Source organism: Phacochoerus africanus, chromosome 9, assembly GCF_016906955.1.
Source record: "Phacochoerus africanus isolate WHEZ1 chromosome 9, ROS_Pafr_v1, whole genome shotgun sequence".
Taxonomy (NCBI): Eukaryota; Metazoa; Chordata; class Mammalia; order Artiodactyla; family Suidae; genus Phacochoerus; species Phacochoerus africanus.
Genome location: NC_062552.1, coordinates 100,821,935 through 100,849,837, shown reverse-complemented (window position 1 = coordinate 100,849,837; position 27,903 = coordinate 100,821,935). Strand labels below are relative to the sequence as shown.

The 27,903-nt window shown below is 40.7% G+C and overlaps 1 protein-coding gene across 1 annotated transcript; it reads left to right on the top strand.

Annotated features, from left to right (window-relative positions):
- Positions 1 to 238: 238 nt before the first annotated feature.
- On the top strand, positions 239 to 26,889 carry MLH3 (mutL homolog 3). The gene is given in 15 exon segments (XM_047797842.1): positions 239 to 467; positions 2,128 to 5,315; positions 5,317 to 5,377; positions 5,380 to 5,475; positions 8,519 to 8,617; positions 9,301 to 9,386; positions 10,108 to 10,212; positions 11,633 to 11,705; positions 17,001 to 17,072; positions 18,594 to 18,705; positions 19,716 to 19,875; positions 22,682 to 22,705; positions 22,807 to 22,885; positions 25,069 to 25,220; positions 26,515 to 26,889. Coding segments are annotated over 15 exon segments (4,515 nt in total). The 5' UTR covers positions 239 to 382; the 3' UTR covers positions 26,638 to 26,889.
- The last annotated feature ends 1,014 nt before the right edge of the window (positions 26,890 to 27,903 follow it).

Sequence of the window (27,903 nt, the reverse complement as noted above, 5' to 3'; positions counted from 1 at the left end):
CTTCATTGCGTGCCTAACACAAGCCTGGCACTGTTCTTGCCATGGGGATACAGCAGCAAACAAAAATAGACAAAATCCCTACTGTCATACAACTTACATTTCTAGTGAGAGAGGACACAAGATAAGCAAATAAAATATACATTAAATTAAATAGTAGTACGTGCAAAGGAGAAATGAAAGAAGGGGAAAGAGGAAAAAACAAGAGTAAAAATTGCAAGAAACAGTTTTTCACACCGTGCTGAAACAGGATAAAGACTGAGAACCTGCCCTGTCAGAAGAGACCTCTGCACTTCTGAATTCCCAAGCCGGCAATACCCAGTGCGCATGCGCATTGGGGTGTCAGGGAAGAAAGGGTGTTCTTGGTGGGGAGGCTCAGAAGCGCATGCTCGCGGGCTCGCGCGTGCATGAACCTCGCGCGCACGAGCCTCGCGCACCAACGTGCGCGCGCCTGGCGTCTGAGGCGGTTGGTATGTGGGAGTTGGTGAAATGCGATTCGAGGTGACTTGGGGGAAAGCACGCGACGAAAAGATGATTCTGGGAGCTCTTCTAGACACCAGAAGGGCCGTTGCGACCGCTGCGAGCCAGCTTTACCGAGCCGCTGCGCAAGGGCTCCGGGAGGCCTCTCGGCCTGCCTTCAGCAGGGCGCCCAAACCCGGGCAGGCGGGGGTTTCGGGTTGCTGGCTGGGGGAGGGGACGGGGTAGCGCCTGAGCTTGGCGGCGGGGTCCGTGGCCGCAGCCCTGCTCCCCCAGTTTTCAAAACCCGGATCGAATCGTCTCATTTGTCTCAGGACTGGGATGCAATCAGGAAATCGCTTAGCTGGGTACCCATTGGAATGCTTATTAAACGTTCACCTCTCGTTTTTTGCTGGCTGCAAAGTTCATTATCTTAGAAATCATCAGCTTCCGGGAGTTCCTGTCGTGGCTCAGTGGTTAGCGAATCCGACTACGACCTATGAGGTTGCGGGTTCGATCCCTGGCCTTGCTCAGTGGGTTAAGGATCTGGTGTTGCCGTGACCTGTGGTGTAGATGGCAGACACGGCTCGGATCCCGTGTGCCTGTGGCTGTGGTATAAGTCAGCGGCTACAGCTCTGGTTAGACCCGTAGCCTGGGAACCTCCACATGCCGCGGGTACCACTAGATATGACAAAAAAAAAAAAAAGAAATTAGGTCCGCAATTATAACTTTGATTTTCCCGGGTTTGTAAAACTATCCTTACAAGTTGCGAGATGTCCAGCCCATGCTCCCCTCAGCTATGAAGACCTTTAATTGCACTATAATATTGTTTTTGTTTTTACCGGCAAGAAAACTTGAAGTTCAGACAGACTCCTGCCATCATTATTATTGCCACGATAGTTTGAAGCCATCTGTAAAGACCAAAGAATATTAATACAAAGTAATAGTAAGGACCTTCTGAAAACTTATCAAATTAATTCATGAACAAGATTTAAAAGTCAAATGGTACAGAAAGGATTATAATGAAAATGAATTTTCCTGCCCTATCCTTTCCCATTCTTAGTCTCTTTCCGGTGAGATAATTACATTTAACCAATAATAATATTAGTAATTACTATTAATCTTATTACCCATTTCTTCTTGATATAACAATTTAATTTTATTTCTTTCTGTTCTTACATCTTACTTATTAGAGTGTCTTAACACTTCATTGTAAGTTTTTTCTAAAAGTCATAGTTACTGTGTATAAATGTTATGAAGCTAGCTTAGACATTTTCATGAGTAATTTCTAACTAACGTTTCTTAGCGGAATTTAGGCATCTGTTTTTGGTGAAGTGATTAGAATTTGAACACTGTCTTCAGGGGTCAGCCTCAAGCATAATTATGATTTCACTTTAGGGCATAAGGGATTTAGAGAGGAGCAATAAAAATTGTGAAATTACGGATGCTGTTATAGTGTTCGGTGTTTTGCTATTAAACCGCTGTATCGAACATGAGCTGTGTGATCTGTTGAGAGATCGGAGCCGTAATTTGTTTTGTTTTACAATGTGATTTAATAAGAGACTTCATTTACCTCAAATATTTCTCTATAATGCTTGAGAGAAATGGGTGATGTCATGTCACTTGGAAGCTTTAATTTGTCTCTCTGTGTGTTGTTGTTGTTTTCTCCCATAGGCAATTATTTCCAGTCTGAAAGGGATCCAGTGCCTGGCATTCTTACCGGCTTTCTGCCTGCCATGATCAAGTGCTTGTCAGTTGAAGTACAAGCCAGATTGCGTTCTGGTTTGGCTATATGCTCCTTAGGTCAGTGTGTTGAGGAGCTTGCCCTCAACAGTATCGATGCTGAAGCAAAATGTGTGGCTGTCAGGGTGAACATGGAAACCTTTCAAGTTCAAGTGATAGACAATGGAATTGGGATGGGGAGTGAAGATGTAGACAAGGTGGGAAATCGTTATTTCACTAGTAAATGCAACTCCATACAGGACTTGGAGAACCCAAGGTTTTATGGTTTCCGAGGGGAGGCCTTGGCCAGTATCGCTGACATGGCCAGTGCTGTGGAAATTTCATCCAGGAGAAACAAGTCGATGAAAACTTTTGTGAAACTGTTTCAAAATGGAAAAGCCCTAAAAGCTTGTGAAGCTGACTTGACTAGGCCAAGTGCTGGGACAACAGTCACAGTATATAACCTATTTTATCAGTTACCTGTAAGGAGGAAATGCATGGATCCTAGACTGGAATTTGAGAAGGTTAGGCAGAGGGTAGAAGCACTCTCACTCATGCACCCTTCCGTTTCTTTCTCTTTGAGAAATGATGTTTCTGGTTCCATGGTTCTTCAGCTCCCTAAAACTAAAGACATATGTTCCCGATTTTGTCAAATTTATGGACTAGGTAAGTCCCAAAAGTTAAGAGAGATCAATTTTAAATATAAGGAGTTTGAGCTTAATGGCTTTATTAGCGCTGAAGCACATTATAATAAGAATATGCAGTTTTTGTTTGTGAACAAGAGGCTCATTTTAAGGACAAAGTTGCATAAACTCATTGACTTTTTACTAAGGAAAGAAAGTATTATATGCAAGCCAAAGAACGGCTCTGCCAGTAGGCAAATGAATTGTAGTTCTCGGCCTCGGCCTAACCCAGAACTCCATGGTATATATGTCATTAATATGCAGTGCCAGTTTTGTGAGTATGACGTGTGCCTGGAACCAGCAAAAACACTGATTGAGTTTCAGAACTGGGATACTCTTTTGGTTTGCATTCAAGAAGGAGTAAAAATGTTTTTAAAGAAAGAAAAATTATTTGTGGAATTATCAAATGAGGACATAAAGGAATTTAGTGAAGATAACGATTTTAGTTTATTTAGCACCACTCTTCAGAAGCAAGTGTCCTCTGATGAGAAGTATGACCAGGTCAATTTCCAGGAAGCATGTAATAATATTTTGGATTCATATGAAATGTTTAATTTGCAATCAAAAGCTGTGAAAAGAAAAGCTGCTGTAGAAAACATAAACACACAGAATTCTAGGGATTCAGAAGCTATCAGAAAAAAGACAAATGATTCATTTTTGTATGCTTTTGAATCCAGTGGACCAGCCCATAGTAAAATGACAGAGACATCTTTACAAAATGAAGATAGTGCTTGCTCAGAGTCAAGGATCTTAGAACAAGAGACAGTTGAAGCATCAGAACCAGGAGAGAATGAGAAAGATAAAAAATCTTGCTTGGAACTTAACTCTTCAGAAAATCCATGTGGAACCAGTTCAGAAATGTTTGCAAGCCCTTTTCAAACACATCACTTTGAGCGGAGTGGAGACAACCCAGAAGTACAGAAAGTAAGTACTATTGTGAATGACACAAATGCCAACATCCTGAAAAGTAATAGAATTCAGAATCAACTAGAGAGATTTAAAGATGCTACTGAAATGGAATGCCAGCCTCTGCCTTTTGAGACATTATTGGGAGCAAATGGCACTCCGAGAAAGGAAGAGGAAAGAAAAAAAGAACCTAGTAATTGTGGAAGGATAAATGTTTTTAGTTATGGACAAGTTAAATTATGTTCCACTGGCTTCATAACTCACGTGGTACAAAATGAGCAAACTAAATCAACCAAAACAGAGCATTTATTTAAGAACCGTGTTCAACCTGGTCCTGTGAGTGCCAAAGAAACATTTGGAAGTAGAACATGCCATTTAGTTGAGATTCCAAACACTAAAGACTTAACCAGCACTTTAAGTAAAGAATTTGCTCAGCTGCCCAACAAAAAATTATGTAGAGCAAATATAAGTCATGGGCTAGAGAATAAGCCTATAGCAACTTATAAAAAATTTGCCGTTTTTCAGGAAGGTAGTAAAAAACCACACACAGGTTGCCTATTAACTGACACGTCATCTTTCTCTTGGGGTAGACAAGTTTCGAATAGTAGTAAGAGAACAGATAAATTGATTGGTTCCACCAAACCTATAGCTCATAAGAAGCTAAGCTTAAGTTCACAACTAGGATCTTTAGAGAAGTTTAAGAGGCAATATGGGAAAGTTAAAAATCCTCTGAGTACAGAAGTAGAGGAAAATAATACTTTAGAAATCACTACCAATCTCAGTCCCCAGGGTGAACCTGACATTCCATGGAAAGACGAAAACCACTTAGATAACTCTGGTATTTGTAAAATCACTACCTTGAAACATAATGATTCAAGGAGTAGTTGTCAACCAGCAAGTCACATGTTTTATTCAGAAAAGTTTCCATTCTCCAAGGAAGAAGACTGTTTGGAACAACAGATGCCTTGCTTAAGAGAAAGCCCTATAACTCTAAATGAGTTATCTCATTTTAACAGAAAGCCTTTGGATGTTGAGAAGTCACCTGAATCACTAGCCTCTAAATTATCCAGATTGAAGGATTCTGAAAGAGAGACTCAAACAATGGAGATGATGGGTCATTGTGACGAATGTCCACAGTCAGGTTCCAGTAGGCAAGACAGTGGCTTGTACAGTGCGTTAACCCTAGATTCTGGTAAGTTATTTAAAAATGAACATGAAAAACCAGAAAGTGGCATCCAGCCAATGTCAAACTCTGTCACACAGAGTAGTCCCTTCAATAAAGACAGTGAGATGCATTCTAACAACAGTACCACAGAGCCCTCTGTGATGTCAGTAACGCCTTTGGTATTGCCCTATGACAATTCTACAGTTACCAGTAAGGATGCAGATGTTCTTAGAGCTTCAGAACAACAGATTGGAAGTCTCGACTCTCCAAAGAGAATGTTAATGAGTCATGTAGAAGATTCCACAGCTCACCAAAGTGGAACTTGTGTTCAGAGTGAGGACTCTTTAGCAAGAACTGATTGTGAAAATGAAGACTCCAACCCGTGTTTCTTTAGATTGGCAGCAACATTTCGATGGAGCCTTGGGAAGAATGGTTTACATCAACAAGCTCACGGACTGAGCACATTCGTTGCTCCTACTGAGGACGTTCGGGCTGCTTGTACTAAAGACCTGACAACTATGGCTGTGGATGTTCTACTTGAGAATGGTAAGTAAATGGTAACTGGCATGAATGCTTTTGAAGGTAGGCATAGTAGTCATTGTTCAAAGAGATGATCTCAGAAGATAGAACATTTTGAAGTTTAATTAATAAAATAGGTTTTATGGTATATGAAGATTATTCAGGTCCAGCACTATTTAAATCTAGAAATACCATGAAAGAACAACATAAAATGTAAGTGTATGTATGGTGTCTCTGGGGGTGTGTATATACAAGAGGGCGAGAGTTTTTAATGAAAATGGTGCCATTGATAGTTGAGAAGATCCACAGTGCTTCCCTTCCCCACTTTCCCCTCTGTCCCAAACACACAACTCTCCTAGAAATTTGTCTTTAAAGGCACCTGCAATGCCAGTGTGGTATTTTTCTAGAAATTGCTCTATGCAGCTCCCAGGTTAATGGCCAGAATGATCCTGTCATCATCCTAGATTTCCCAGTAAAATCTATGGCCCAGGACAATACTATATTATGAACTTTTTTTTTTTTAAGAAAATAGGACTTGATCATAAATCTTTGGAATATAGGTTAAGTGTGTATTTTTATAAACATACTTTTCAAATATACTTTATATGTACTATATGTACATATGCTAATATTCTTGATTTGTATAAGTGGCTGTTATTCAGCACGACAATAGTGTGGCTTTTAGATGGGACCAAAAGGCCACATCAGAGCCTAGGCTAGGACTCTGAGTTTCCAGGTCTAAGTCAGCATTAAAAGTGACATTGTTTTGGCAGTGTGTTGAGAGCCAGATGTTGGGAGATGGTAGAGCTGATTTCCATCTGGCAGTAATCTTGGTTTTGCATCAGGAGGATAAACATTAAATGTGCATCTGTATTAAAAGTCCTGAATGTTGCAAAAAAATGTAAATTGTAAGAAGGTAATTGCAAATTATCTTATAATTTTTTCCTTGGGATAAATATCTTTAGCAGGAGTCTGATGTATTTAAAGTTAAGTAAGACTTTTATTTTTCAATTTTCCAGTTTTTTTTCTCCTTGTAAAAAAGAAAATAATCACTGCAGTAACTTTCAAAGTATTAAATAGGAGAAAACTCTTTCCTTTCAATAATGCTCCTGAGACTATCAGGTGGCTCTTAAAGACACTTGTGTTTTTCAACATATGTAGTTTTTATTTCCTGACTTATACTGAATGTTTATGAAAGGTAAATCTAAGGCACTGGCACCTCATCTTCCGGAAATGCAGCTGCTTCTGATATGGTGACAAAAAATAACTATTACATTAAACTGAGATGGTTGTTGCTAAAACAAGGGGGGTGGAAATCTGGGCTGCCATGCTCAGCATAAGCATCTGCTCTTGTTAAATAAATTTAGATGCTTAAAATGCTTCAGCCCACTTAACTTTTAGATCAGCAAGTTCTTCTAGTGAACTTTTGAGGGTCATGTTAAGTCAGAGATTCATAATGAAAAATAGAGTGTTGGGGTCTAGAAACTAGTTCTAAGAAAAGATGGCCCCTGAGCAGCCTCCATTCATAGGGAAGGCTTCCTTTCTGGAAATGGCTCATGTGTAGCAGGCCATCAGGACATTGTTGAACCACACATAAAATGCCACGTAAGAACTGTTAAGAAGTAGGTTTACTTTACTTTTATTGCACAAAAGAGAGGATCTGTTAAAAAGAGAGAGAGAGAGAAAGGATCTGTAAAGGTAATTTTAAGGAGTAGTGTCAAGTCTCGAAGCCCTGGTAGTTTTTTTCTTTAAAATGTCTTGAACTCTGTCCTTTATATTACTTCACACAACCTTATTTCACCTCACACTTTAATTTTATCACTCTGAATTAATCCCTCTCCAATTTTTGTCCAACAGATTTTTTTTTTCATTCTTTTTTTTTTTTCCCCCGGGCTGCACCCACAGCATATGGAAGTTCCCAGGCTACGGGTCCTGGGCTAGGGGTCAAATCGGAGCTACAGCTGCCGGCCCTCACCACAGCCATAGTGACACGGGATCCAAGCCACATCTGTGACCTACACCACAGCTCACGGCAAACACTAGATCCTTAACCCACTGAGCAAGGCCAGGGATCAAACCCACATCCTCATAGATACTAGTTGGGTTCCTTACCCCTGAACCACGATGGAACTCCAAGTTTTTGTTTTTGTTTTTGTTTTTGTTTTTTTAATACTATCTTCCATCGTGTTCTAATTCAAGAGACTGGGCACAGTTGTCCAACAGATTTTTTGGAAATAAGTTTCATCATGTTTTGCCCTTGTTCAAAACTGTCAAATTCAGCCTTGTTTCTAAAACTCAAATCTGATCATCCTTCAGAAATGAGGGTAGAATTTAGGCCAGATCTTATTGGACTTTGGAATTTAAATTGAAAACTTTTCTCTCTCTCTCTCTCTTTTTTTTTTTGCTTTTCAGGGCTGCACCCATGGCATATGGAGGTTCCCAGGCTAGGGGTCTAATTGGAGCTACAGCTGCCGGCCACAGCCACAGCAAGTGGGGATCCGAATTGCGTCTGTGACCCACACCATGGCTTACGGCAATGCCAGATCCTCAACCCACTGAGCAAGGCCAGGGATCAAACCCACAACCTCATGGTTCCACTGCGCCATGATGGGAACTCCTGAAAACTTTTCTCTACTCGTCTGTTCATTCACTCTCACTCATTTGTTGATCATGCACACTCTCCTTGGGGCTGCCACATTGCCAATTAATTGGCTTTGCTTTCAGGAGTCCACAGTCTATTAGGGAGGAAAGCTATCTAAACATAATTATAATATGATGAGATAAATGTTATAATACTGGGGACACACACATATGTTGTGGATAAGAGACATGTTAAAATGGGGATCTGTTTTAGGTCCTCATTCTGTCTGGTATAGATAAAAGGACTGAGCATTAATACTAATTCCTAAGTTAGAAGAATTTCATTAAAGAATGTCTGACTCAGCCTAGTGTTTGTTTAGTAGTCTGCCTCATGTCTTAATTGGTACAGAAAGAGATTTTCGTGTAACTTAACTTTGTAATCATTTGTTTTTTGAGTTCAAATGTCTAGGTTTTTCTTTTTTATATTTAGGATTTCAGTACAGGTGTCATCCTTTTAGAAGCGACCTTGTTCTTCCTTTCCTCCCTAGAGCTCGGGAAGAGAGGACTGTGATGAGACAGAATAACAGAGGTAGGGCATTAATGGAGCCTCTTGGGACAACCTAGTACAAACTGTGCCACCCAGCGCAAAGAAAACAAAGCAGGGTGTATTATTAAGCTTGATCAGTGCCAGCTGTGCCTTCCTGGAACCAGGACGTCCCCACGGTCTCGCTGAACAGCAGAACTAAGTCATTCAGTGCATGCATTTAGATCAGAAATTACTTTTCCAGAAGGGGTCAATACTGGGTGATTAGGCACAGTCTGTGGTGTCTTGTGATTAAGAAAATACTTCTTATTTTTAAAGAACGGAGTTGACTCCATTTTGCAGTCAATTTATATAAGCAAAATTCTTATCTTCAGAAAAAGCTACAGACATTTATTATTTTTCTTTTCTTTGTTTCTAAAAATTGATAATGTATATTTTTACCTAAAGGAAGTAAGGCTACTAATTTGAACCCAGTCCAGTTTCTTCTGGACTTGTATTCTGAAATATCTCTTGAAAATAGCTTAGAGAAGAAGCAGATGATGCCAGAAGATACAGTCATTGATTCTAGTTTAAAAAGCAGCAGATCAAAACAATCTAGAGATACAGGCAACACTGTGCATTTGTAGCATATTGGAACAATGTGTCTGATCTTTGGTCTTGAGGGTGCATGAGATGCCATTCACCCTCTTCCCAGGCTCTTGATGTCAATGTATCCCCTTTTGCCCTAGATACTGGGGGTGATGCTTTTGGTCACGAATCACTTCAGTCTTTGTTCTCAGAATGGGAAAATCCAGTATTTGCCCGTTATCCAGAGGTAGGTTCGCTTGTTCTTTAAATTTTAAATTTCATTTAAATTGAGTATGGGCATGAATGACTATATTGATTTGTAATTATGAATAGCTGGAAATAATAAATAATTATTCCAAATAATTTAAATAAAATTCCAAATAATTTAGCTGGAAATGAATATTTATGTAGAGAGGAGGAATCAGAACTCATAGCATTTTGGAAGCTTTGGACTAGACCTGTGCAATCACTGTGTTTACCACTCTCAGAAATCCTGCCTTGCAGCTTTGGCAAAGAATTTAGGGTGGTGGTAATAAAAAGCATTATCTTAAGATGAAGCAGTGAATCTTCTGGAGGAACAGTTCATCATTGGACCCAAGTGTCTGTTCTCTCCTCAGTGAGTTATCACAGAATGTGCTTTGTGTGTTGTAATGAGGGTGTAGAGTAGATGAGCATTTGATTACTGATTCATCAGTTAAATTGTCTTCAAAGACTTGCCCAGGGAGCACAGGAAATTGTTATTCTGAAACCATTGGTTTTTGTCAGTAATTTTGCTTATAAACAAAAATAATTATTTGAGTAATAATTCATAGAGCCTTTTGAATTTTTATAAGTTCCCTGAATTCAACCCACCTCTAATATGTTCTGTGAAAATGAATGTTTTTAAAGCACTTTGAGATCTTTGGTAAAACATTTCTGCAGACATAAAAGATTACAATGTAAATTACGTTTGTGCTGGGTCTTTCTAGGTTGCTGTTGACGTAAGCAGTGGCCAGGCTGAGAGCCTAGCAGTTAAAATTCACAACATCTTGTATCCTTATCGTTTTACCAAAGAAATGATTCATTCGATGCAGGTAAAAGATTGACTTTGAAATCTCATTAAGATATGTATATATAAGACCTAAGCTAGACTAACTCTTGTGAAATTGTTTGATGACATAGATCACTCTGGTCAAGGCCCATGCTATTTTTGTTGGTTTTTTTGTTTTTAAATCTTGCTGTAACTTTTATCATCAGAAGAAAACGCAAAGGACTAATTATAAATACAAAGAAAAAAACGTCCTTAATGGTGTGAGCAAGTCTGGAGGAATGAATTGTGGATTCAAGCTCACAGTTTCAAAGATTACATTTTGACAATAATTTATAAGTCAACTGAGTACGTTAGAGACATTGTCCTTAAATGTGCAACAGTGTCCCTTTTAAAATGATCCTGTATTGTATGAGGCTTCAAATGGCACAGCTTAGAGACCCCAGATTGAGGAGTTCCATTAATTGAAAGGACCCTTTGTCTCATCTGCTCTTCTAGTTTGCCTTCTCTCTACACCACTAAGGCCCTCTCTGTCTCCCTGATTGCAGTATGGAAACAAATTTGGAGCTTAGACTGATCTAGCTAGAGAGGAACCACCAAGGTCTAAAGCCACTGGTCGCTTTTAATTTACTGCTTTAATGAAGGACTAACTCCTCCAAGATGGTTTTCCTTGCTTTTGCATACACTTCTGTTTTCTTTCCAGCCCTATTTGTTAGCAGTCTATGGTCATACTAATAATTCTCTAGGAGTTCTCATTGTGGCTCAGCAGTAACAAACCCAGCTAGTATCTATGAGGATGTAGGTTCGATCCCTGGCCTCCCTCAGTAGGTTGAGGATACGGTGTTGCTGTGAACTGCAGCATAAGTCGCAGATGAGGCTCAGATCTGGAGTTGCTGTGACTGCGGTGTAGGCAGGTGGCTTTAAAAAAAAAAAAAGAAAGAAAAGAGGAAAAAAGTTTTCTCTGGTCATATTACCTATTAATGAGTCAGTCTGAAGTTCCCATTGTGGTGCAGTGGAAACAAATCCGACTAGTAACCATGAGGTTGAGGGTTCAATCCATGGGTTAAGGATCTGGCATTGCCATGAGCTGTGGTGTAGGTCGGCAGCTGTAGCTATTTGACCCCTAGCCTGGGAACCTCCTCCTTATGCTTTGGGTGCGGCCCTAAAAAGCAAAAAAAAAAAAAAAAAATCATTCTGTTGGGAACATTTCAAGGCTCCTCAGAAGTTTTATTAGCATAACCCTCCTAGATGCCTCAGTTGGTTCTCTTGTAGTCTCTCCTTTTGTCTTCTGATCACTGATCACTCTTCTTGCCCGTTCTTTTATCCTTCCTAATGACTCCCTCAGGTTAATCAGCCCTTGTCCTCAGTCTTGGATATGAATGTTATAGAGCAACTGACTTTAAATTAAGTATTAGCCTTTGTTAATTTTTGTTTAGTGTTATACCACTTATTTGAATGTATGACAGGTTCTCCAGCAAGTGGATAACAAGTTTATTGCCTGTTTAATGAGCACTAAGACTGAAGAGGATGGTGAGGCAGGTAAGAATGGAACCTCAATAATCAGCTGGTCTTCTGCAAGCTTCCTTTTAAGGTTATTTATTTTTTTTATAAATACAGTTTCAATGATTTGTACAGATTAGGGAAAACCAATCTAAATTAATATTATGAAGCAACAGTTTTTAAATTACATTTAGTTTTGGAGTTCCCTTGTGGCTCAGCAGGTTAAGGATCTGGTGTTGTCACAGCTGTGGTGCAGCTTCAGTCCTCGGCCCAGGAACTTCTGTATGCCATGGATGCAGCCAGTAAAAAAAATTTTTTTAATAAAATACATTTATTTATATTTAAATATTGATATTATAATAAAGTTTTATATACATACACATATGATACCTGTTAAATTATTATTAGTGGTTAATAATAGTGGGAGTAAGAATGGAAGTGGCAAAGGGGAAATTTGATCTTTTACTCTTTAAAATATTTTATATTGTTTGACTTTTTAATAACGTCTTAATATGTTCCTTTTATAATAATAGAAATTTTACGTAATGAACTCTTACGTAAGATTTATCAAGAGTTACATGTAATCTCTTGGTGACCTGCTTTAATAAAACAATAGTTTGTAAATAATAATATTAACTCATTCAACAAATATTGACTGAGTGCCTACTGCACGCCAGGGACTGCTCAGAATACAATGTTCAGAAAAAAATACATGCAAGAGAGCAGATAATTACACAGACGTTAAAATTTTAACTCTAGTGTTATGGAGGAGAAAGACGAGAGGCTGTAAGAATCTGCTTTGGGAGATTTGATTGAGTAGCGAGGTTAGGGAAGATTTTCTTGGTAAAGTGAGATCTGAAGTGTAAAGAGGGGGAGGGAGGGATATTCTGGGCAGCGGCAGTAACATGCAGTTTATGCCTTCCTCTCCTTCAGTGAGAGGAAGCGGGGCAAGCCCTTCCTGTGTGAGAGCAAGGAGACCAGGCTAGAGTAGAGGTAGGTTCAGTTGGAAACAATTGAAAGTTTTCTGGGCATGTGGAAGTTTGCAGGCTAGGGGTCAAATCAGAACTGTAGTTTACTGGCCTACACCACAGCCACAGCAATGCCAGATCTGAGCTGTGTCTGTAACCTACACTGCAGCTCACAGAAACGCCGGATCCTTAACCCACTGAAGTGGGCCAGGGATCGAACCCATATCCTCATGGTTCCTAGTTGGGTTCCTTACCGCTGAGCCACAGTGGGAACTCCATGAAAGCTTTTTGTTTTCTTTTTTAATGTTTGTTTTCATAGTGGCACTTGTCACATCACATTTGCATTTTGAAAATACTGCTCTGGCAGCAGTGTGGAGCATGGATCGGGCGTGGAGGTGGAGTCCCAGTAACTGCAGAGAGACTGTTAGGAGGATATTGCCATATCTAAGAAATGATAACTAGAGGGGACCAGGGTGGCCTAGGGAGAAAGATATTTAGGAGATAAGTCAACAGGACTTGTTGGTGGAGTGGATGTGGGGAAGGTATATCAAAGATGACTTCTGGTTTTTTTGACCTCTGTTACTGAGTGGATAATGTTGCAGGACCAGGTTGGAAGAGAAGCAGGCAGGGAGGGTGAAAATCGTGAGTTCAATCTGAAATCCCTTTGAAATGTTCAAGAAGTGTCAAGAATGGGTTGGATATTACAGGTTAGGACTCGAGAAACATTCTGATATAGAGATCTAAATCTGAGTGGTCAGCATAACGTTGGTCTTTGAAGTCGTGAGTGTAAGCTTTATCACGCTGAAGAAGAGGGAAGAATGAGAAGAAGAGACATTCTGAATTTAGACTAATTCCACCATTTAATAGCTGGGTAGAAAAGGGTGAAACAGCAAGAGAGACTGTGAAGAAACAGAGAAATAGGAAGAACACAGGCAAAGGCTGTGTTGCAAAGCCAAGACTTTGTACAAAATGCTGCCGAGTGGTTAAGTGAGATGAGGACCAAAAACATCCCTTGGATTTCCCAACAGTGGAGGTCAGGAACTTCAGCAAATAAGAGGTATTTCAGAGAAGAGACAGGGTGGGATGACAGCCCCCAACAGGACAGGTAGACAGGTGGACAGGCTCAGAAATCTGTGACATGGAAAAGGGACTGCAGGAGGGTGATGGTGTAAGAAGGTTTTTTTTTTTTAAATTTAATTTAATTTTATTTTTGTCTTTTTGCCTTTTCTCCCTCAGCATATGGAGGTTCCCAGGCTAGGGGTCTAATCGGAGCTATAGCTGCCAGCCTACACAGCCACAGCAATGCGGGATCTGAGCCATGTCTACAACCTACACCACAGCTCATGGCAACGCCGGATCCTTAACCCACTGAGCAAGGCCAGGGATTGAACCTGCAACCTCACAGTTCCTAGTCAGATTCGTTAACCACTGAGCCACACGGGAACTACTAATTTTATTTTTTAAACTGGGAGACTCTTGAACCATTTACAAGGGATGCTGGATCCTGTCAGGCCTGGAAAGGGCCAGATGGCTGAGAGCCCTGAGCATCACTGAGGGACTTGGATCCCCGTTGTAGATGTGCATTGTAGACCTTCAGAGCCTCTGAAATCTGAAAGCCGTTCATCTTCTTTGATTTTCAAAACATGCCCTTTTATCTTGTTTACAATGTAAATTTATTTTGTAAATGTCATAATGGATCAAAGGCAAAGTTCTATCATAATTATCACAGAAGTATAATTCATGAAGGTCAAATTTTGGTAGTTTTACTATTTCCAGAAAACAAATAGATTTGTTCCTAAAGTTGTATTTACCTGGAATTCTTTATTGTTTAATACCAAAATCTCACTAATGGCACCTGAGATGAGAATAGCCACAAGATCTGCAGATGTTCAGAGAAATAGAGGGGACCTATTTAAATTTCTCGATATTCTAGATTGTCACTCTATTGGTTAGCTGCCACCAAGGAGATTTTAGATAAAAGCACTTTTCTAAGTCAAGATATGTTTTTGTTACTCTTGAATACCAAAAGCAATCTATTCCTATAATTGACTTAATGTTTGTACATATTTTTGTAATGGACAAATATATTACTGATTTAAATTATGGTGAAATTAATGCCATCTAATAGCACTTTTTATTGCATGTTTCCACCTACAAAAAATATAACTGTTCAGTTATGATAGCATAAAGAATAAGCTATGAATGTTAAGCTAAAACTAGGATAGCATAACTATTTATTCAGCAATATTTTTTGAGCACCTGTTATGTGCCTGGTGCTCCTATGCATGCTGGGAACATAACAAAAATCCTCGCCCTTATGAAGTTTCTATGTGTTGTTTTGAAATATCAAAAATACAGCCCTGACATGAGTAAATTACTTTCATATATTCTGCTTCATTCAAGGAATGGACATCATCGTTAACTTTGTTATGGACTATATAATCCTCTAGAATCAGGTGCAGGATTGATTTCTTAGGATTCCTAACTCTTGGTAATTCACATTGGCTCTAGTTTCAAGTTTGAGGTTACTCCCTCATAATTTATTATTTATTCCATTGTTTTGCCCGATACAGGATGTTCAGTATTCATCACAACCAGCTGCAACTCCTCCTAACCTCAAAGGAGTTTAAAATTCAGCATTTTGGGGCCTGTTCTGTGGTTACACATGCTGTCAGAAAAATTATAATCCATTTTTAAGTCTGAAGCTCTCATGCCATGAATTTGATGGTGTGATAGAAACAGCTTTTTAATCTTTAGTAGAAATAGGAACAACAGGCATTATCTGTCTTGATCAAATTCAAGAGGAGAACTTTTATTTCAGTATAATCAATAACAATAAATGTCAATTCTTTGGCCAAAAATATTAAAGTTATAAGCTAAAAATATGTAATAATATAATTGAGAATCAGTCATCCTGTCAGTGAGAAAGAGATTTCCTGATAGGTTTGGCTTTGGGGTCAGGACATTCTGCTTCTCTTTCACACTTGAGAGTTTATAGCCTTGCTACTCAAAATCATGGTCTGTAAATAATGTCACCCGGGAGTTTGTGAGAATTGCACAATCTTGTGTCTCATCCCTAATCTACTGAATCAGAATCTGAATCTAATAAGATCAGTAGGAGTTCCCTGGTGGCAGTGGGTTAAGGATCCAGCCTTGTCACTGCTATGGCTTGGGTTGCTGCTGTGGTGCAGGTTTGATCTCTGGCCTGGAAAATTCCACATGTTGCAGGCGCTGCCAAAAAAATTATCAAGATCCCTACGTGACTGTCTGCTCATCAGAGTTTGGGAAGCTTGAGTCTAAAGCATGGCAAACTATGACCTAGGGCCAGATCTAGTAGCCATCACTGGTTTTTGTACAGTCAGGGAGATAAGAATGGTTTTTACTCTTTTTTTAAATTGATATATAGTTGATTTACAATGTTACTTTAGTTTCAGGTATACTACATTTTAAAATAGTTGAACAAAAGGCAAAGGAAGATAATATTTCTTGGGAGATTAAAATTACATGAAATTAATATTTTGGTGTCTGTAAGTAAAGTTTCATTGGAACACAGCTACAACACTCACATACTGTCCATGGCAGCTTTGATTAAGAATGAGTAATTGAATAGTTGTGACAGAAACCATGCGTCCCAACAGCCTAAATCATTTACTGCCTGGCCTTTGACAGAAAAAGAGTGCTGACCTCTGATCTAAAGTGTAATACAATTACAGTCTTCATGGGTTTCAGAGGAGCTTGTGAATCAAAGTCAGCTGATTATAAAATGTGTGGTTTAATGAACCTTCATCGTATCAAAGTTGAATTAATAAAGCAAATCAGGATATAAACATTAAGAATGTGGGGTTTTCACCTTGTTTTAGAAATGAATACTAGTTCCCATCGTGGCTCAGTGGTTAATGAATCCGACTAGGAACCATGAGGTTGTGGGTTCAATCCCTGGCCTTGCTCAGTGGGTTAACGATCTGGCGTTGCCGTGAGCTGTGGTGTAGGTTGCAGACGCGGCTCAGATCCTGCGTTGCTGTGGTCTGGCGTAGGCTGGCAGCTACAGCTCCGATTAGACCCCTAGCCTGGGAAAACTCCATATGCCGCGGGAGCGGCCCAAGAAATGGCAAAAAAAAAAAAAAATGAAATGAAATACTAATGAACTAATGAGTTTTTCATCAGGGGATACATTTGTTGTCGTTTTTCCTATAGTTTCAACTTTTTAGGAAACAAAAGAAACAGTTGTGACTCTTCAGTTTGTGTGCTTCTCTTAGCTCATGTTGTTAAATAGTTTGAATTAACCTTTTGCTCCCTCACCACAACATGATTATTTTAATCTTGAGCTGAGAATTTGAAATCCTGGTCCTCCTTGCTGGTCTTCTAGGTGGAAACCTGCTAGTCTTAGTGGACCAGCACGCCGCCCATGAGCGCATCCGCCTGGAGCAGCTGATCGCTGGTAAGAATCTCCTGAGGTCTAGGAAAGCTTGGAGACTCCCCGGCAGAATTAATGTACCTGAAGGAGTTTTTCCAACTGTGACTATTGAGAAAAAAGATTAATTATAGGTTTAAAAAATTAATAAAAAAATTAAGCTGGAATCTGCTGGCTCATGTTCTTTTATAACTGAAAGAACACAGTAATTCACTTTACTCATTCAAACACATGGGCCTTACTTATGTGGGCAGAGGCATATTTGCCATCTATTTATCATCAGCCCTAAGGATCAGGCTACTTTATTACGACAGTATGCCTGTGGGATCTCCCTTCTTCACAGTTCATCAAGTAGAGACCACCAGTACCTCAGAAGGCCCAACGTTTTTGTTTTTATCTTAAAATGTAATTGTTTTTGAATAGGTAGTATAATCAAATAGGTTCCAATCGGAAAGGTGCAGAAGAATATAATAAAGTCTCCTTTCTACCCTTGTCCTTCATCCCACCCAGTTTCTCTCCCCAGAGGTAACCTGTATCACTAATTCATTACATATTCTTCCAAAGTCAATGTGTGCTTTTTAATCTTTGCCACCCTTTTTTTCTCATCATGAGGTAGTACCTTTCCCCAAGATGTAAAATGCCAAGAAAAATCTTTATTCCTGCGGTCAAATAATAAAAATAAAATAACAAAACCCTGGAATGTTAAAGAGTTAGGTGAGGACCTAGGGAGGTATAGCAGTAGAATGGCAATGATGTTACTTCTGTCCTCATTTTTCCTTGTAAATGAGTTGGGAAAGATACAGTAAAAGCAGGGTTAGAAAAGCTTCCTTGCTATAGGCCCTGGGCTATTTGAGAACAGTACTGACCAGTTTTCTTCAGAGACTGGGAAATCCCTCTAAAGGAATGGGGAAGGCTTCTTGAGCCATTGGGTTGTGTAGTAAACCCCCTCGTATCTCCCCAGTAATCCACAATAGTCAGCCTCTATTACTGATACTATATCTGTTGCCTATCTGTAGGAACATTGCATTTGTTCATTTGAATGTAAGATTTAAGTCTTATATTTCTTACTTAAGAAAATACTGCTAGGAGTTCCCATGTTGGCGCAGTGGTTAACGAATCCGACTAGGAACCATAGGGTTGCAGGTTCAATCCCTGGCCTTGCTCAGTGGGTCAAAGATCCGGCATTGCCGTGAGCTGTGGTGTAGGTCACAGACGCGGCTTGGATCCTGTGTTGCTGTGGCTGTGGTGTAGGCTGGTGGCTACAGCTCTGATTAGACCCCTAGCCTGGGAACCTCCATATGCCACGGGAGTGGCCCTAGAAAAGGCAAAAAGACAAAAAAAAAAAAAGAAAAGAAAAGAAAATACTTGCTAAAATGAATAAACAAACTAGTTATTAGTCTGACTTTAATGGAAATTCAAAGCCAAAAATTGAACATTGAACTGAACACCGCTAAGCACTGTAATAATTCCATGACTGTGTCTTCATTTTTATCTGAATCTAGAAGACTTCACCTCCTGCCCTTAACCCATTTAACTTTCTCTCAATAGATTCCTATGAGAAGCAACAGGCACAAGGCTCTGGTCGGAAAAAATTATTGTCTTCCACTGTAAATCCTCCGCTAGAGATACCAGTGACTGAGGAACAAAGGAGACTCTTATGGTTAGTGCCACCATGAGGATGTGATGTTGCTAATGTACATTTGCACAATAATTCTGTGAGGTGTGAGCATAACTATTGTTCCTTTGTTCGGATGAGGCACTGAGACCAAGAGATTATATGACTTGTTCAAGGTCATAACAAATATTAAGAGGTAGAGCAGCCACTCAGATGCAGGTCTTCTGACTCTAAATGTTGATCTTTCCACTATATCACAGCTGTTGAGTATAGGATAGCATTTCCCTGATAATTTTTTCCAGCAGTTGGCTTAGAATCCTCTTAGCATTTCTTGGAACAGTCTGTATTTATGCCGTGCTGTTTCTGAAAGCAGAGTTGCTGCAGTAATTGCTTCCATTCTGCCTTGCCTTGGTGCATTCTAGATTCTTAGTTTTCACTACCATAATCATACTGGGAAGAAAGTAAAACACTGGGCCACAAGGAAGGGGCAAATCATGTAGTGAGTCACAAGATAGGATGTATCCCCTTTGGGGGAGGGGCAGCACAAATTATTGAAAATGAAAAAGAGAATTGTCTCTGAATTTATTTAAGGTTTGGGAATATGCCACTGCCAATACATCTTTTTCCCTGGGGCATAATTTATATTAGAGGCAGATCCATTTATTTACATCCCGTTCATCAGGACTTCTCAGTTCCTGGGGCTGTTAATTACCTCCTGGCTTTAATGCTGATTCAAAACATTCTCAGTCCTTTTACTTTTGCCAAACTTCTATAAGTGCCAGCAAGAAGTTAGCGATTTCTCAGTGAAGAATGAAAATTTAGCAACAAGACACAGAAACAAATTGATTCTCTCAGTGGAAAAGAAAAAAAAAATGAATGTTACTATAATTCAGAGAGGAAATTTGATACTAAAATCCTAAACAAACAATCATAATGTGAGAAAAACAGTACAATTTTCAAAGCTTGGGGCAGCTTTTGAGAAACTATCAAGTATTTGGAACCAATACTGAAATGTGAATAAAGTAGTTTTTTTACATTTGAGGTTATCTCTTCAGGTGTTACCACAAAAATCTGGAAGATCTGGGCCTTGAAATTATATTTCCAGACACTAGCAATCGTCTGGTCCTTGTAGGAAAAGTTCCACTCTGTTTTGTAGAAAGAGAAGCCAATGAACTTCGAAGAGGAAGATCTACTGTGACCAAGAGCATTGTGGAGGTAAGACACAGCTGCAGATGCTGAGAAAACTGCTGAGTGCTAATAACCTCCTAGTTTGTTTAGAAATTCTCCATATTCACCTTTTATTCAGCAAGCATTTGTGAAATACCTGCTGAGTGCCATGTGCTAGAGATTAAAAGATGAATTAGCTCAAGGTGAGGAAGAAGCCCATTTAAATAGTTATACTACAGTGAAATTTGGCCGGTAGAGGTGTTATGGGTGTTCCCGTCATGGCTCAGCAGTAATGAACCCGACTAGTATCCATGAGGATGTGGGTTTAATCCCTGGCCTCACTCATTGGGTAAGGGATCTGGCATTGCCATGACCTGTGGTGTAGGTTGCAGACACAGCTTGGATCCAGTGTCGCTGTGGCATCGGCTGGCAGCTACAGCTCTGATTCGACCCCTTGCCCTGGGAACCTCCATATGCTGCAGGTGAGGCCCTAAAGAGACAAAAACAAACAAACAAAACAAAGTATTATGGAAACGCAGAATGTTTACTGTGCCTAGGAGAATGAAGGTCAAGAAAACCGTCACAGAAAAGCTATTTTTTTTTTTTTTTAAGGAAATGTCTTGTAGAACAGTAGGAGCCTATTAGGTACAGAAGAGGGGAGAAGGTCATTCTAGACAGAAAAACAAATATCAGAGACTTGAAGCAGATCCTGTGTTTAGGGAACTACCAATATACATGGCTTTGATCAGACCACCTCTGCTTGGCTTTCAGCTGTGCTCTCTTCTCCCAACAGGGCTTATTTTCTCCAAGGCTCCTCCTTTAAATTGTCTTAAATCCAAAAGATAGGATCTGTTAGAATCTTTTATTGTAATTCAATCCTTAAGTATTTAACCAGAAAATTATAATGAAAACTTTTCCTAAAGTGACTTCAAAGCCTACTGGTAAGAAGTTTACCTCAAATTGAAACAAGACTTAAAGTTTCAGAAAATCTTGATTATGTTAAGTCAGGCTGATCAGGAGAGATTTTGTTGATTCTGAGGGCAGCCGGAACAGTTCTGGCATCTTGAAGAAGAGGTAGTTACTTGGATCCTAGCAGTTGAAAGATCACTAAGACATCTTTCTATAAGGTTCTGTCCTCCAGCCTAATGAATGAGCATTAATATTAAGTTATCGAGCATTAATATTAAGTTATCAAGCATTAATTGAATGATTGAAATATGAAATGAGGAGTTCCCGTCATGGCTCAGTGGTTAACGAATCCGACTAGGAACCATGAGGTTGCGGGTTTAATCCCTGGCCTCGCTCAGTGGGTTAAGGATCCAGTGTTGCCATGAGCTGGGGTGTAGGTGGCAGATGAGGCTCGGATCCGGAGTTGCTGTGGCTCTGGCCTAGGCTGACAGCTACAGCTCCGATTAGACCCCTAGCCTGGGAACCTCCATATGCTGCGGGAGTGGCCCTAGAAAAAGGCAAAAAGACAAAAAGAAAAAAAAAAGAGAAAGAAAAGAAATGAACAGAGAATAAATGGGTCTCCCTTTCTCCAGGCTTACAGACTGATGTTTTACAAGTCCCAGACAATGAGCACAAGAGAGAACAGCAAAGAAGTTAGGTTTGATCTTTACCTACACTAAACTTCGTTAGTGGGTCAGGTATTCTGAGATATCTTTCTGTTTAGATTTGTTTGGGAAAATACATGGCTTAAAAAATGTAGTATCTACCCCCTAGCTTTTGGTGACTGTGCTCACTTATAAGTATGGTGGACTAGCATGTAAATGAGGGATGGGAGGGAATTTTTAGAGTCCGGTTTAAAAAGAAGTCTATCGTGTCGCAATCTTAGGAAACTAACTTACACAGAGAGATTCCCAGAAGTAAAGAAATCCTGTTTTCTTATAAAGAAATGATTAAACGTGCCATATCTCAAAACAATTTTTAACCTCCAGAGGTCAAACAAATTAGCAGCATGAAATAGTGTCTGCTTTAAATTTCTTTAGTCCTTTTGTAAATATTAACATCTGCAGGAAGGAGATCCCTTCATGGCACAGCAAAAACAAATCTGACTAGTATCCATGAGGATGTGGGTTCGATCCCTGGCCTTGCTCAGTGGGTCAGCAGTCCAGCATTGCTGTGAGCTGTGGTGTAGGTATCCTGCGTTGCTATTGCTGTGGCTGTGGCACAGGCAGCAGCTATAGCTCTGATTCGACCCCTAGTCTGGGAACCTCCATATGCCTCAAGTGCAGCCCTAAAAAGCAAAAAAAAAAAAAAAAAAAAAAATCTGCAGGAATATAACTATTGAAAAGGCTACCCTAGGGACAGAGATACGCAAAGGAGGAAAAAATGTCTCAACAAAGTGCCTCAGAGAATAAGCTTTTTGACTTGAAGGGAATTGTCACTAAAAAAGAAAAAAAAAGGCCTGCAGGAACTAAATGACTGCTTCTGTTTATGATATTTACGCAAGTGATGGTTGTTGTGTATTTATGCTGTTTTTGTGCAGTATTACATGTGTTCTGGCTAAGGTTATAAAATACAAACAGACAGCTTCTTAGAGAGAAACCTCCCTGATATTTAGTTGAGTCATTAAGGCCGCCAGTTACATAATCTCATGCGTTGATGAGCTTCTCTAGAGGAAACTTCAGTAGCTAAATATATTCTCTGTTCAGTAAGAGTTCTTTCAGTTATCCTGGTATTTTATATTCAGCGTGCCTTACAACAAATACATGATTTGTACCCAAGTGCTGTATTGCTGGAACTCTCTTAAGAAGCATAGTTTAAAGAAGAAACTTGGAATATTTTGTAAATTATCAGAGGGCAGTTATAACATAACAGTAGATTAATGCCTGTTTTCCTTTTCTCTTTGTAGGAATTTATTCGAGAACAAGTGGAGGTAAGCTTTTCTCTTATTTTGAGGTTTCACACAGAGGCACCACGCATAAAAGCCTTCATTGTCCCATTTGCTTTTTCATTAATAATGTGTTTATGTATTAGCTACTCCAGACCACAGGAGGCATCCAAGGTACTTTGCCACTGACTGTCCAGAAGGTGTTGGCATCCCAAGCCTGCCATGGTAAGACTCTCAACACACCAGGCATCGAGGGCCCTGCATGCTAAGCACTGGCAGGGTGCAGCAGCTCCAAAAGAAGTAGAAGGCACGGTACTACCAGTCTCTTGGAGGGTACGGTTTAGATCAAGAAACCGAATACACTAAAAATGAACACTGAAAAATTATAAAGCAGAATACAAGCATATACATTTGATTATAATGCAGACTGAGTGATAGGAGTGGAGTAATAACTCCTAGAAGAGAGGCATTTTGAGTGAAGTTTTGAATGAGCTGAAGGACATGGATTCAGAGGAAGGATGAGAAAGTTTACCACATGGGAAAGAAATAGCCTGTGGGGAGTTCCCGTTGTGGTGCAGTGGCTAACGAATCCGATTAGGAACCATGAGGTTGGGGGTTCAATCCCTGGCCTTGCTCAGTGGGTTAAGGATCCAGCGTTTCCCTGAGCTGTGCTATAGGTCAAAGATGAGGCTCATTGCTGTGGCTGTGGCATAGGCCGGTGGCTACAGCTCCAATTAGATCCCTAGCCTGGGAACCTCTATATGCCGAGGGAGCAGCCCTAGGAAAAAAAAAAGGCAAAAAGACAAAAATAAAGAGCCTGTGCAGGGATCCAAAGACAGAAACAAATTAGTTACATAAGGGGCAGCAAAGAAGAGCAAGAAATTAGGCTGGTAAGGAAGGTAAGGAAGCATAGATTCCCAGAAGTTCACCACAAAACCTTTAGATGTTATACCGAAAGCAAGAATCATTGAGGGTTCTTGAGTAGAGTCATGTGATACAATACAGAAAATGGCACTGGAGGAACTTCTTTGGGATCGTGATAGCTCCAGAGTCCCCTGCAACTATCATTTGACCACACTGGGGTCTCCACTTCACTGACATCCCCCCTCCATGCGATATTCCTCCATTAACCTAACCTCCTCTCTTCCTTCTTGTCTTTTCTGGCTCTGTAACCTCAGCCCCTCATTAGTTTGTCTTCTGCAAATATCACACACTCCTTCACTCCTTTATCTTATCTTTACTCCTCCTCGCTAATCCATTCCCAAATTTCATCACCTCTGCCTTCAAACTGTATCTTAAATGTCTCCGGTGTGGTCTGTTCCTACTGCCGCCTCCCTCGTTCTTGCCACTGCGGAGTCCTTTTCCTCAGCCTCCCCACATCTATTCTGGCTCCCCTTCCAGCGGTTCTTCCTTCAGCATCCAGAGAAATCGTTTTCAAACATTTCTCTGAGCGCGTCGTTCTTCTGAAACACACATGGCAATGCTTACCCCCTGCTCTCAGGATAAACATTTTTTTCCTTCTTTCCCCTGGCCTGCAGGGGTCGTCATGGTCTGGCCCCTGCCTGCCTCTCCAGTGTCTTCTCACATCACTCCCCACCGCGCCCTTCAGCCTGCCCCCTTGGTCTTGGGCTTGTGTGCTAAACTCCGTACTTGCCTTTTTCCTCTGTCTGAAATGCCTTTCTGCTCATTCCCTTCTTCTATTAGCCATGTTTTTCTTAACCTAAGGTCTCAGATTAAATATCATTCTGTCAGGAAAGCCTTCCCTGATCCTCCTAAACTGTGTTTGGTCTTCCAATTGTATATTATTTGATATTTGATAGTACTTATAATTAAATCACCGTGTAATTATTTGGGTAATGTTCGTCTCAACTTATTAGACTGTAAGCTCCATGTGGGTGGAGAGCATCCATCTCATTCACTGCCTGCATAGCTCCAACACAGAGTAGAGACTTAATATTTGTTAACTGAGTGAGTTAATATATGCAGAAAGGCAGGTTCTGACAATATGAAAGTTTAGGAAGATGATGACCGAAACGGAAGAAAGCAGCAAATAAAACGGACATTGCAGGGAAATAGAAGTCTTGGTGATAAAATGGCTCTGGATGAAAGATGACCTCAATTTCACAAACCTAAGAGGTAGGCAAAAATACTGCTCATGTTTCATTTAAAAAAAACTCTGAAAGCAAAATTCTAACAAGTTAAGGAATGTCTGCTATAGGGATTAGAAAGACAACCATTGCATAAGGAAAAGCTGAGAGGCAGGTCAGTCCTGAAGCCAACTTCAAGCAGAATTAAAGTCACATAAAAGAAGCCTAAGAACTACCTTTCTCTTCTCGGATATTTGGCCCTGACCCAGGGTCAGCATTGGTTTCCCACCGTACACATGCCCTCTTGTTTCTTTTTTTTAGGGGCCATTAAGTTTAATGACAGTCTGAGCCTAGAGGAGAGCTGTCGCCTTATTGAAGCTCTGTCCTGGTGCCAGCTGCCATTCCAGTGTGCTCATGGCAGGCCCTCCATGCTACCGTTAGCTGACGTTGACCACCTGGAGCAAGAAAAGCAGGTACAGTAATGACTAACAGCTCCTTTGACAGCCAAATGTCATCTGTCTTAATCCTTTCCCAAATACGAGTTTTGGAAACTATGCCTTGGAAGTTTTATATAAAGTCTCACTGTTTCGTCTTCTAGCTCAAATTCAGATGTCTCATTAGACACATTATGGCTTTGTATTTTTTTTTTTGTCTTTTCTTGGGCTGCTCCCGCGGCATATGGAGGTTCCCAGGCTAGGGGTCCAATCGGAGCTGCAGCCACCAGCCTACACCACAGCTCACGGCAACGCTGGATCGTTAACCCACTGAGCAAGGGCAGGGATCGAACCCGCAACCTCGTGGTTCCTAGTCGGATTCGTTAACCACTGCGCCACGACGGGAACTCCAGCTTTGTATTTTTGAGCTTAACACACAAACGGACTGATGTGTCCTGAACACCTGTTGCCTACAAGCTCTAGGTTTGATAAGATGCAGAAGTTCTCTCTGGGGCTACAGAAAGTTGGTAGAAGCACAGCAAATTCACTGCTGGCAAATGCAGCCTCAACAGCCAGTTGCTTGGTAGTACTTGCTGGAAATGGTAGCCATCGCCAAGATTCTCTAGAGTAATGATTTGAGGATCATCGGGCAAGGAACCAAGCTTAGGAGATTTTCACATTATGCTTTGGCCCTGATTACTCAGCAGTCAAGGAACAATGATGTGGATAATGCAATAAAGGCTCCGAGTGGTTTAAATTAAAGAACATTTTCTATCCTTGTTATAATCTTACATGAAACAGAACATGAGAGCATAATAGGAATGTCGGTGTTGTTGCTTTCCAAAAGCCTTCCCTTTAGTCACCCTGCCTGCTAAGGGCTTTAGTCTTTTCTTACAAGGAGTTTTCAGGTACTCATGTTTTCTGACTCATCTAGCAGATTTTACAACATTGAGAACTTTTTGTTTTGGAGTTCTCTTGGGGCACAGAGGGTTAAGGATCCTGCACTGTCACTGCAGTGACTTGGGTCGATGCTTTGGCTCAGGTTCGATCCCTGGCCCCAGGAAATTACATATGCCGTGGGTGTGACCAAGAAAAGGTTTTCTTTCATATGATAACGAAAAAATGAAAAAAAAAAAGTTTTGTCCTCACTCCTAAAGGGTTAGGGCTCTAGACTTACAGTTTTCAGTCCCACTTATCCTAAGGAAATCTGTAATCTGTTCCCAATCCAGAAATTAGAAATTGAAACTGATTTGAATGGCCACATTTAGGAAATACTTATATGCTGCTTGGCTTTTCATACTGCTAATTGGAGTTACTCTCTTTCGTCCCATAGATTAAACCCAATCTTGCTAAACTTCGCAGGATGACCCAGGCCTGGCATCTCTTTGGAAAAGCAGAAGGATCTGATACAAGGCAAAGCCTGCAGGCATCCCTGCCTCCTTGTGAGCCTCCATGAGAATAGATTGTTGTCGCTAAGGAACCAAAGGGATGCTGACTGAAGGCCTCTGAGCAGAGAGCCTGAGCTGCAGGCACCAGCCAGGTCCTGACGGGATGGGCCCTGTGCACCCATCCCCATAGCCGGCTGCTCTCATGACCCCTTAAGTTGAGTAGCCAGATGGAATCCAAGCCTCAAGACAGTTGGCATCCATGGACACTGGAGGTTGCTCTACTTTTTGTAACTTATTTGGGGATAAAATTTAATGATTAATTGCCTGGTTGGTTCATTTGTGGGATTTTGGGGGTGGGTGGGATGGGGGTTTTTTGGTATTGTTTTGCAGTTTTTTTGAGCCTCAACATTTGCACTGAAGTGATATACCTGATGCTGAGCTCCCAGGAATTGGGCCTGCCTTCCTAGCCTGCCGCCCTCAGCCCCTTCTTCCGCTCTGGGCTCCTCCACTTCCCTCTGCTGCTGCTGTACACTCCACATCTCAGTCTTAAAAGAGTTTCTCCACCCTCTCTTAAAACATTCCCTGCAGCCTTCTACCAGGCCTGAGGTTAGATTATTTTAGGGATAAAAATGAATGATAAAGAGAAACAAAGACAAGGATGGCATAGAGAAAATTTATGAAGTCCTGTTCCTAGTTTTTTGTTTGTTTCCTTAAAACCTTTCAAGCAGGCAGCAGCGTGGGCTCCCAGGTGGGTATGGGCCCTCCACCTGCTCATGAGGGAGCCCTGGCCACACTCAGCCATAAGCTTGTTGACCATATGAAAATTTTAGAAACAGGTCCCTTAACAAGAAGTCTAAAAATGTTGGAACTGAATTAGTGGGGGCTCCAGCCTGTGGTGACATAATGCAGTTACAGATCCAAGGGGATGAAAAGAGGAGGATTGTGGATGTCAGGTTTAAGATTTGGCTGTGGGGAGTTCCCGTCGTGGCGCAGTGGTTAACGAATCTGACTAGGAACCATGAGGTTGCGGGTTCGATCCCTGGCCTTGCTCAGTGGGTTAAGGATCCGGCATTGCCATGAGCTGTGGTGTAGGTTGCAGACGTGGTTTGGATCTTGTGTTGCTGTGGTTCTGGTGTAGGCCGGTGGCTACAGCTCCGATTCGACCCCTAGCCTGGGAACCTCCATATGCTGCGGGAGCAGCCCAAGAAATGGCAAAAAAAAAAGATTTGGCTGTGGTTCTGCAGTTGCCTCCAGCTGGTTTGCTATCGAGTAGGTAAAAGGGAAAACGGTAGAGGAAGGTTAGTTAGACCATCAAGCATAGGAACACAGCCAAG